Source organism: Mastigoproctus giganteus, chromosome 4 (assembly GCF_048544385.1).
Source record: "Mastigoproctus giganteus isolate SK-2022 chromosome 4, ASM4854438v1, whole genome shotgun sequence".
NCBI lineage: Eukaryota > Metazoa > Arthropoda > Arachnida > Uropygi > Thelyphonidae > Mastigoproctus > Mastigoproctus giganteus.
In genome coordinates, this window is record NC_143578.1 from 190133948 (window position 1) to 190146210 (window position 12263).

Below are 12263 nucleotides of genomic sequence, written 5' to 3' on the forward strand. Positions count from 1 at the left end.
CAGGCATTTGGAGGGAATGGTGTGATTTTTTTTTTTTTTTTTTTTTTGGCTGATGCTGCATAAGTTCCTACACTTGCTTTCTTGCATCATGTGCCACTACTACTACTACTACTACTACTACTAGTACCACACACTTGATACGTTACTCTGGGGTTACTGCTTCCCATATGCAGTACTTCACATTTGTCAATGTTAAACTTCAGTTGTCACCTCTCAGCCTATCTGCTCAACTATTATAGATCCTGTTGCAGCAGCAACAGGACTGCTATTAGTGTCATTAACAACCCTGCCAACCTTAATTATAATAAGTATAGATGGTTCTATCCGTGTATGGAATTATCTTATCTACTAACTGGGCATGGCTCGTTAAGAAATAAATTATACTATTTTGGCTTACAGTCGGATCCGCTCTGTTTGTGTAGATCTGAGGAAACTTGGAGTTACATTTTATGTAATTGTCTTTTATATATTCGACTTATAGGCAACAATTGATTGATGTGATACCTGATTTACTTCATGGTAATGAAACTCTTTGTCTAAATACTTATAATTGTTATGTAGCAATGCAAGATTTTCCCAGGCTTGTTTTCCATAAAAGGTTAAAACTTGCCACATGGATAATAGTTTTTTTCCCTCTCAACTTCAAACTCGCAAATGTTTTTTTTGTTTTGTTTTTTTTTTATAATATTATTATTATTAATATTTTTTTGCAGGCACAGCAAAATAGGGCACTGTGCGTTGAACACACTTTCTGGCTTGATTGATAGTTTTTTCCCCTCTCCATTTGGGTATTGGTTACTTTGTTTTCCACTACCTGGTGTGCTGGGGTGTGTTTATTATTATTGTTATTATTTTATTTTTTTATTATTTTTTTTGTTGCTTTTTTTTTTTTTTTCTGGCTTCCAGGCTTGGGCAACTTGGGAGCATATTTGCTGGCACACTCTGGTCTAGCAGTTCTGCCAGATGGTGAGGGATTTTGTGCGGCTAGCACACACACAGATTAGTGAAACCGCGCTTGGGGCCGGGCGCTGGGTAGTGGTTGCAAGTGTTGGTGCTCCTCAGCCACACAGAATGAATAATAAAGAACAGTGACATCATGTCAATTTCGACAAAAGTCTAGGCGCCACCGGCGACCATAAATACATCTATTTTACATTAAATATTCAAATCAAATATCTACTTTTTCTCTACTCGTTTTATAACTCCAAAATTTAAAAATATCTCTAAACTTAGGAACTATTAATAAACTATTTTCTCAAGTGCTTTCTTTTTCTTTTCTGCAGAGTGCGGACACTTTTATGGGGGAGTTCGGGTAAATTTGCGAGGCTTTTTTAAGTCGTTAGTAATTATCTAGAGGTTAATCCCGCAAACCGAAATGCTAGATGCGCTGCTGCATATATGTGTGTTAAGATGCAATATGAATTTGGCACCGTTACGAGGTTTTCCCTCAGGCGCCACAAATGCTAATGCCCTTCCTGCACTTAGCAAACATCTAACACAATCAAATCAAGTCACTTCAGGTAGTGCAGCGTGATATGGTGCGTTGTCATACTGAAAACGGAAAAGCTTCTGCCAAAGTGTAGAAAGAGCATAATTTCCTAGAATATCAATGCACCCCATGGCACTAATTGTTCCAGGAACGACAACTAACTTCCATGCTTAAACCACAAGAAACTTTCTAGGATCCACTCGATGGAGATCGTACCACTGCCAAAATTTGCAGTCGGGACGATCCACTGGTAAATAACGTTTTCTGGCCATACACCAGATCCAAATATAGAATTCAGATCGGATATTGTATATTTTAAATCGTGACGCTATAACACAGATTTCCAGCGACTCAATGATCAATTACGATTGGTTATGTACCAGGGCAAGTTGAGGCCGTGCGTTGCGTGGTGTGATGTTTGTTTTGTGCACTGCAGATTTATCGTAAAAAGTAGTGCTATGCAGCTTCATATATATTGTACAGGAGGGCCTCGATTAACGCGATTAATTCGTCCAGCGAGCACATCGCGCAAAACGGAAACGCGTAAATCGAATATAATAACCAATAGGAAAAATTATAATTGGTCCTTGACTTTCTGGAATGTCTATAAAGAATTTTAAAAATACCTTTTAAATAACTTTTTAACTGTATACAATGTAAAAGATAATGAAAATAATTATGGAATTAAATGTTTATTGCATAAAACAGCGGTTCCCAAACTGCGCGCCCCGGAATATTTTAAATTTTCGAGGGAAACACAGCGATACTCGACATCTGTCGGACACCGCGCGAACTACTAGCTCGAGATAGTTCACAGTTTCAACATTTCTTATTAAGTTTTTTTGGACCTAACTACTAAGCGGAACTGTTAGGTATTTCTTTTGGTCTGAGTGCGCCTTGAAAAAATTACTGAGACACTAAGAGCGCCATGAACCGAGAAAGTTTGGGAACCTCTGACATAAAATGCACAATGAAGAAATTACTGTTGCAGAAATATTTGAACAGTGTTGACTTTCTCTTTTCATCAATCAATTTCTGATAGCCGACAACAATCTTCTCTGGGCCCTGGCGAAATAAATATCGCCGAGAACTTCAAACCTTTTGTTTGAGGTTCTATGCGATACGAAAGATTTCATCTAATTCTTTTACCGTTATCTCCTTCGCGGTAACATTTTCATCTGGCTGTCATTTAAAAATTTGAATTTTTATGCAAGTGTGCATTGACTTTATTTGCAGGAGACAAATAAGTAACACGTTTTCTTCCGATGAAACACACCGAGGCGGGCAGCAGTCAAACGTTTGTTTATTGACCGTACTACTCGAGGTAAGTTTAACGCGTGATTCAAATCTTTTTCAACTATCGCATAAAAAAAAAAAAAAGATCGCGTTAACTGGAAATTTGTATCGTGTAAACTGAAAAGTGATATAATTTTTCAAATAGTGTTAACTGAATTCACGTTAATCGAACTCGCGTTATGCAAATTCAGGGTGTTGCAGTTTTGCTGCATTAGCACTTACAAATTGATTGCTAATATGGTATCCTATATTCACTGCCACTGGAGATGCACCATGGTTGTCCTTGAGAAATGGAAACTTAGACTATCAACTCCTAACTGTGACTTAGTCCTATTAGAGGCAATTAAACTGGACCTGACCTCTCGAGACAGTGGTCATTGATAAGGCAAGGAAGACCCAAGAAACACCTGGAGGAGGCAAAATAACACTAAATGAATGTATTTCTTGTCTGGGATAATGGGTCACTGACAGTGACTGTTGACATTGGCGACCTGAACGGGGTGCTTTAGCCCAGTTCACTTTAATCCCCACCCTTGATCAGGGAGAGGGGAAGGTTTTCTGTCCCTTTCCTCTCCCTGTTCCCGTCTTTTCTTCTGGTGGAGCTTGTCCCCACTGACCAGTTTGGGGTTGTCTGCCCTATCATCCCCATGTTTCTACCTGTCCCCCCTCCTTCAGATTCTATCTCTACTCTAACTTGTCACATTTTTTAAATTTATTTTTTTATTTATTTATATTTTATGATTTTTTTAAAATTTTTAAATTTTTTTGTATGTTTTATTTTATTTTATATATATATATATTTTTATTTTTTTAAATTTTTATTGTTTTGTTAAGGTCCTTGCCACCGAAATCTTCGGAAATTAGGTGGCAGGGCTTGCTAGAGTACTTAAGCGATCCCTCTACTGCCTGACCTGCCTCCTCGGGGCTAAATGTGGGCAAAGGGAGGGTCCCCACTAGGGGCCCAACGTTTAAATGGTCAGAAGAACAATATAATCCGACACTACACAACGCTATCACACACACATTACACTTTTTAAACTTCTGGCCTTCACAGAGTTCTGTGATACACAAACAGAGTACACAGCGCGGAGTGGGCGAAACCTCTGGGGCCGTTAGACTTCGAACACTTTACCCTCGTTAGACAACAGAACGATACCCCTACACTTTTTGAAAAAATCTCCGGTCTTAACAGAGTTCTGTGATACAAAAACAGAGTACACAACGCTGAGATGGGGGAAACCCAAGACCCTAAACACGTTACACTTTTCACCCTCGTTAAAAAATCGCTGAGCTGCACGCTTTGCGCGATGTATCGTATTTCGTTGATCTGTTTACGTCTAGCAATTGCTTTTATACCTATTCCTGAGAAGTAGTCCACCAGCATTCCACTTTTCACGGACGTGTCCATATTATTTTGACAACATAGTGTACTCATGCATATAACTTTGGTTTTCTCATGTTGCTTTTAAATTACTCAACTCAGCATTAATATCACAACCGAAATGTTTGATGCCTTTGGTTTTAATTTTTCTGAATTTATATATTTTGTCGGTCGAGAGCGCTGCAGTGGGACGAGTTGGTGAATCTGAGTTGAACTGGTATAAAGAGTATATTTAATGATAGCATGTGGGCGTGATTAGACACCTGATGAAATTTTTCTGGTTTTATGTTACTCTTAAAGTTTATGCCTATAGTGCACCTATCTTTTATTTAATTATGACTCTCTTATAGAATATCTTAAATAAAAAAAAAAAAAAACCAATTTGCTTAAGTCATCAAGGTATTACATCTTTGATTTCAAGTAATGTTTAGTTTAGAAGTTGTGATGTAAACTGCATCCTGCTAGTGCAGTGATGCAAAACGGACGTCATTATGCCTGTATGTTACTTCCTCACTTTTATCAAACGTATCTGTGTCGTTACTGCCGATATCTGAGACGTACATATTTGGAGTACGTGTATGTAGATAGGAAGATATGCCATTAATTCGAAAATTAAGGTTAACATGACAGTTGGTACCATGGAAACCCCGTTTAAAACTGGATATCTACATGTTCCTCCCCAAGGATTTTTACGGGTATGTATTAGATTAGGGGTAATGTTTACCGATCCTATTTTGTAATTGGGAACAGTCGGCTAATATTCAAGGTGTTATTTGTATTATTAAAAGGCAAGTCAGTCAATTTTAATTATGTACCAATTAATTTATATTAAAAATCCAAAACGGATCAATTAATTTAGCAATATAAAGATATTGAATCAACTGTAATTGCGCAGTGGATATGCAAACTGGAAAAAAAAAAAAAAAAAAAAGATAAAAATATATAAAACATAGACGTATTGAAGTGTATTTTTAGAATAAACGAGATCAAGAATAAACTAAAGTAGTATCGTATGTAGTGTAAAAATTAGTAAATAGACAAATGAGAAAGTTAAAACATTTTCAAGAAAAAAAAAAAAGATCAATTAAAGTTGTTCAGTTCCTTTTAAAAGTAATCATAGTAGTAGACTAATAATGCAAATATTGTCTGAATTATGCACACTCTTCAGTAATTCAGCATTGGGATCATTACTGTATGGAAACCTAGCTTCAGATGAAAGTAGGAATTGGATGCTTGTGTGTGTGTCTTTATTTTCCATTTAGCAAAAAATGAAAAGATATGAAAAGTTTCGTTAAAATTAAACATTTTAATTTCAGGTTTGGAACAGTAAAAGGAATGCAACAGTTGTGCTCACTATGAATTTATTGTTTACTTCCCTATAGCTCATCTTAATTGTTTTTATTATAGTGAATGTCTAGCATCTTAGGAAGTTACTTCTTTTATCAATAGTTTTGTTGTGATCAAGGCAACTTGATCTCAAATATGTGCACTACCACTACCCAGGGTCCTGAGCTGGATATCATCATTCTTCTCTTTCTTGGTAATTCCTTTATACTTCTCCCGCTCTCTCAGGGTAACTCGGGGAATTTTTTTTTTGGCTGGTGCAGCATAAGCCTCAGGCTTCCTTGCACCATATGGCTAATAATAATAGTTGTCAATGGCAAAACTTAAATAAAAAGCGGCACTTCTTCACAGAGTTCCAACTGTTTGAAAGTACATGGTTACTACTTGTCAACAATTAAAAGTTGCTTATTTATAAACAAACTAAAACCACAATAAAATAGGATATCTACAAAAGTCGGAATTCAGGATTTCCAGGATCCTCTTCAGTTCCAAATGGTAGTGCCAGAAGAATTTTTACTAAAAGTATAAACATGAAATATTTTTTAGTAAAAGCACAAACAAGAAATATTTATTTAAAAGAAAAAAAAATCTTGAAACTAAGCATTCCATATAAACACATAAAACTATCACTTTCATAAGTGAACCAATGGAATTTGCCGAGTTGCACCCTAATATTCAGTCACACGCCACTGTTCAGAACTCAGGGGCTCCGAACAGTGGCGTAGCCAGCGGGGGGGGGAGTGAATGCTCCCCCTATCAATCTCATATCAATCAGACATGATTTTATTGTTCTATTTTGAAATTAAACACACACACACACATCCCCCAGTTGAATTTCTTGATTCTCTACAGCCATAGAAATTGAAAAGTTTGAGTATAGCCCCTCCTTGTCAGCTCTTATACCTTGAGTATTTGCCCCCTATCGATCTCATATCAATCAGACATGATTTTATTGTTCTATTTTGAAATTAAACACACACACACACACATCCCCCAGTTGAATTTCTTGATTCTCTACAGCCATAGAAATTGAAAAGTTTGAGTATAGCCCCTCCTTGTCAGCTCTTATACCTTGAGTATTTGCCCATCCACCAACTAAGGGTCAACCAGTTCCAAATGGAACTGGTTGACCCTTAGTTGGTGGATGGGTAAATACTCTAGGTGAAAGCATTACTTATTCAAAGCATAAGAAATGAGCAACCTGTTGTGAAGGGTGTGACAATATGATATGCTCTATAATGATGCCCTTTATACAAACTTTGGTTTGTTTCACCTGTGTACAAAAGTTTAGTGATGTATATGCCCTAAACATGTATGTAATATTATACTTTGATTATTTATCTGGCATTTTATAGTCTTTGAGTGTAATGCTCTAATTGAATAATAAAGCAGAGTTTTTGTGTACTATAATATGTTTTTGTTTTAGAAAACATGGAATAAAAAGTTTTCTGCATTATACAAAGCCAGTAATAATGGAATTCAAAGACTAGAAGTATTTGATACAGAAGATAGCTTTTTACGTCAGTCCCCTACTAAAATCATTACTCTTACAGATTGTGTAAAGGTGACTGTAGCACCTCAAAAACAGCAGCCTAATGTTTTTGAGGTAAGAAGACATAATCAATTTCAATATATATAAATTTCAATATATTTCTATATATATATATATATGCACACACACACATCCATCTTTCTGTTATTTCATAACTGCTCTGACATGATTTTTTATTGCAGAGTTACTGTCTCGCAAGTGTTATACTGTTTTTCAGTTAAATAAGTTTTTCAAAAGATAAACATTGATGTGATCAACTAATAATGCTAATATATAAAACTACAGCATAAAAAAAGAAATGAAATAAATAAGAGCCTGTATGCACCTGGGAAAGCACAGAATGGCACTCTTTCCCACCAAACTCCAAAGTGAGCAGAGATATGAATTAAGAAAAATAACACAAAAGAAATAGCTTTGGGAAACCAGAGTAACAACTCAATCTTGAAAATGCTATAACTGAGATAGAAAGTTTGAGTAGTTGGCATCTTCTTATAAACTGTTATTTATTTATGTTATTATTAATGTAAATTTATGTAATCATTTGATTAAACCTCAACTTGCCATTTTTCTCTAATTTACAGACTCTTGAATGTCTTTTTTGTATTTAATATTTATGAGTTAATTTATGCCACCTGTGTCTTTTCTACAGTTCTTATGAAATTAAATTTGCACATTATGACACAACTTAAATAATTGTGCATACTACACTGTGTACTGTCTGTATGAAATTTAACTGAAAAGATTGAAATAAATGTGGTATAGTTAACTAATGATGTCTGAATTAAACCACTCTTGCAACAGGTAGAATATCTGAAATCTGGCTGCCCAAAATGCAAACATTTTTAAGATTCTTGTGTATAGGCTTTTTTTTTTAATAATGCAGTTGGATGATGAATTCTTCAATTTGATTATATTAAAGTTAAGCAAAATTTAATTTAAAGCTTTCAAAAACTATACCAGTGGGAAGCTATTAGCACAGAAGAAAACAAGAGGACAATAGAATCTACACATCTAAAAAAACAAAATAGCCAGTAGCCAAAATGTGAAGGGCATGTGCACTGAGTAAATCCAATACCTGCAGTGCTACAAGCAAGTACTGCATATGGGTAGAAGTAACCCTAGAGAAACGTACCAACTCTGTGGCACTATACTTACGGTGGTAGAAAATGGAAAAGACTTGGGAGTAATTGTGCAATCAGATACACCCATGAGCCAAAATATTATGGCCACCCCTTTCTCCATAAGTGGACACATCACACAACACCTAGGAGTGTCATCATTGACTGGTGCAGCTTATATTAGTGCTCTTCGTGGACTAATGTTATTAGTGGAGTCCCACAGGATTCGGTGTTGGGTCCACTATTGTTTTGTATATTTATCAATGATATTGATGAAGGTATATCAGGCTGTGTCAAAGTTTGTAGATGATAGAGGTTGGCAGGGTTGTTAATGACAATAATGGCAGTGTGCTACTGCAGCAGTATCTAGAAAATTTGGGCAAATGGGCTGAGAAGTGGCAACTGAAGTTTAACATTGACGAATGCAAAGTACTGCATATGGGTAGAAGTAACCCCAGAGAAATGTACCAACTCTGTGGTACTACACATAAGGTGGTAGAAAATGGAAAAGACCTGGGAGTAATTGTGCAGTCAGATATGAAGTTTTCTGAGCAATGCAGACAGGCTGCCAGGGCAGGTCATGGGGTTTTGTCAATGATATACAGGAATTTTGCTAGCAGGGAAACGGAGGTGACTGTCCCTCTGTATAAGGCAATGGTTAGGCCACGCCTTGAGTACTGCGTACAGGTCTGGAGGCCTCATTTTAGGAAGGATGTAGATTCGCTTGAGCATGTACAGAGAAGGGCAACAAGATTGGTGAGGGGAATGAAGGGATCCTCTTACCAAAAAGGCCCCGGGTGCCAAGCGATATTAGTGACCACAGCACCTTTCCAGAGTGATTATCTAGTACGCTTAACTGTAAATACGTTTCTCCTGAGTTTCGAAAGTCCGATAACTCCTGAATATTATAATTAAATAGATATATTCAAATACTATAACCTAGAAAGAAAGCCACCTTTCTTTAACCCCCCCCCCCTCTTTTATTCGTAGTTAATACTAACCCTTTTCGCTTGGGTCACTAGGTGGCACCGCTCTTGCCTCCACGTGGCGGGGCTGGTAACCTGGGAGAAAAAGACAATCTCCCGGGGCCAAAAAGAGCATATAATGAGTAAATCAAACTCAGACTTATCTGGGCTGCCAGACGCAACCCAAATACCAAAAAAGAAAGACAGTTCCACAGCAGGAACTGCAAATCGCCAAAAAACTGAGCCAAAGACCTATCTATTTCCAACCTATCTGATCATCCACTCAACTGGTGAGAATGCAGTTGTCGAACTTTCTCCATTTAGAGTTCAAAAGGAATTGGAAAGTAGAGCAGGATCTCCGAAATCAGTAAAAAGACTCAGATCAGGAGATATTCTCATTGAGACATCTAATGCCAAACATTCTGAGCGACTTCTGAAAACTAATTTCTTCGCAGGACTCCCAGTAACTGTAACGCCCCACAGATCACTAAACACCTCTAAAGGAGTGATCTCAGACTGGGACTTACTAGATGTATCTGAAGAAGAAATGCTAGAAGAACTGAAAGAACAAGGAGTTATTCATGTCAAGAGAATCTCCACCAGAAAAGATGGCAATCTGATCCCTACTCGCAACCTGATCTTGACCCTTAATACACCGAATCGTCCATCATCCATTAAGGCTGGATATCTGCTATGTAATGTCAGACCCTATGTCCCAAACCCGCTACGGTGTTTCCGATGCCAGCAGCTTGCCAGGGAACCCCTACTTGCGCAAAGTGTGGTTCAATCGAACATGATTGCGAAAACTGTAATGCTCCTCAATCAGTATGTCCAAATTGCAAAAAAGAACATCCCGCTTATGCTAGAATATGTGAGCATTGGAAAAGTGAGAAACTTATTCAGAAATATAAAACTGAGCATAATGTTTCTTACCAAGAAGCAAAAAGAATCATCTCACCACCAACTCATGCAAACAGACCTACGTATGCCCAAGCCACCAGAAAATTCTAATCAACTGGATCGCAAACTGAACTAACAGTACCCCCAAAAGAGTCTTTTTCGAATTACGTACAATCTTTGTACAGTGCAACTCAAACTCAATCAGTCAATACACCAATTACCATACCACAAGAAAACATACACACTCCAGATGAAGGACTTAAAGAAAAACATATCCTAACTTCTAGTCACCAACAACAAATGGACACTAAAGAAAAATCAGCAGATGACCCTGTTCTTCAAATTTTTGTTGAAGAAAACATGGACACCGAAAGGCCTTCCTTCCCAAAAAAAGATAAAAACAAAAGTGAAAAACAGAAAACCTCAGCAACCCGAAAATGCTCAGAAAGTCTAATAAGAGATAAACAATGAACAGAATAATACAGTGGAATTGTCGTGGATTCTGTGCCAATATCGATGACCTATACGATCTTTCCTGTAAATACTCACCAATATGTATCTGCCTGCAAGAAACTTATTTAAAACCCCAAAATACACCAAAACTGTCTCGTTATAACATTATTAGAAAAGACAGAACCAATCAGAATGTCGCACATGGTGGTGTAGCTGTTTTAACAAACCCACATATTGCTACCAAACAGGTCTCACTGAACTCTCCCCTCGAGGCAATAGCAGTCCGTGTAGCTACTGACATCCATATGACAATCTGCTCCTTATACATCCCACCAAGCTATACCTTCCAACAAAATGATCTCAACAATCTTATAGCTCAACTCCCAACACCTTTCCTCATTCTGGGAGACTTAAATGGTCATCACACTCTATGGGGTAACAGCAATATCGACCAAAGAGGAAAACTAATTGAACAGTGTCTAGACAATAACAACCTCCTTCTTCTAAATGACGGTTCACCTACATACGTTCACCTTCCTTCAGGAACAAGCACTGCAATAGACTTGTCTATCTGTTCAGCAACCTTATATCCTATTCTAAAGTGTTCGATAAACAACGATCCGCTACATAGCGATCATTTCCCCATAATAATTGAATTACTTAATAAGCCCCCTCATCATCCTACTAAAATTCCGCATTGGCTTACTGATAAAGCAGATTGGCAGTCCTATAAAAAATTAACCAAGCTTGATCCCGAAATAATCCAAAATTCCACAACTGACGAAGCAGTTGATTATGTCACCAAAACGATATTACATGCAGCAGAACAAACCGTACCGAAATCCTCATCAAAATTACCGATTCATCCAAAAACCTGGTGGAGTAATGAATGCCTTGTGGCTAAAAAAGTGCAAAGCAAAGCTTGGAATTCTTTTCGCCGGAGTCCAACTACAACCAATCTCATTCAATATAAGCGTGCTAGAGCAAGAGCCAGATATGTTAGACGCTGCAATAAAAAGACTGCTTGGATCCGCTTCACTTCGACTATTAATCAAGGAACGCCTACACATAAAATTTGGAAAGCAATCAGAAAAATGAGTGGCAAATATAAAACGATACCCCTACCCATTATGGAATGGAGAGGGCAGAATGTAAATGATCCTGCTGGAATTGCCAATACTAGGTGAAACCTTTGCAAAAACATCAGCAATAGAAAGTTATACACCGACCTTCAGAAGATTAAAAACAAGTTTAGAAAAACAAAAGTTAAACTTCTCTTTAAAAGGAGATGAACAATACAACCTACCTTTTACCATTCACGAATTAAATAGAGCTTTGTCAACATCTAGATGCAGTCCTGTAGGACCAGATAACATTCACTATTCCATGATTCAGAAACTAAGTACCGAATCATTACAGTTACTTCTTCATCTATTCAATAGACTCTTCCTGGAAGATAAATTCCCTAATCAATGGCATCATGCTACGGTCCTTGCCTTCCCTAAACCAGGTAAAGACCCTACAAATCCCACTCATTATAGACCAATCGCCTTGACCAGTTGCATTTGCAAAATTCTCGAAAAAGTGGTGAACCGCCGACTGATCTGGTACCTTGAAAATCTCAATCTGCTGCATTCTGCACAATACGGTGTCCGACAGAACAGATCTACACTAGATATATTAGTCAGACTAGAGAATTCCATTCGGATTGCATTCCTCAGATCGGAACACCATGTGTTAGTCTGCTTTGATATCACTAAAGCCT

General features: G+C 37.3%; 1 protein-coding gene across 2 annotated transcripts in view; it reads left to right on the top strand.

Moving 5' to 3' along the window:
- The first annotated feature begins 4549 nt into the window (after positions 1 to 4549).
- Positions 4550 to 12263, top strand: part of LOC150087278 (uncharacterized) — a 54237-nt gene continuing 46523 nt past the window's right edge. Inside the window, exons 1-2 of one of the 2 annotated variants that reach the window (XM_090371107.1) lie at positions 4550 to 4861; positions 6937 to 7116. In XM_090371107.1, the coding sequence (XP_090227233.1) occupies positions 4790 to 4861; positions 6937 to 7116 (252 nt within the window). In that variant the 5' untranslated portion in view covers positions 4550 to 4789. Of the gene's footprint in view, positions 4862 to 6936; positions 7117 to 12263 lie in introns of those variants that run through there. The other variant, XM_090371108.1, reaches the window with a different exon arrangement.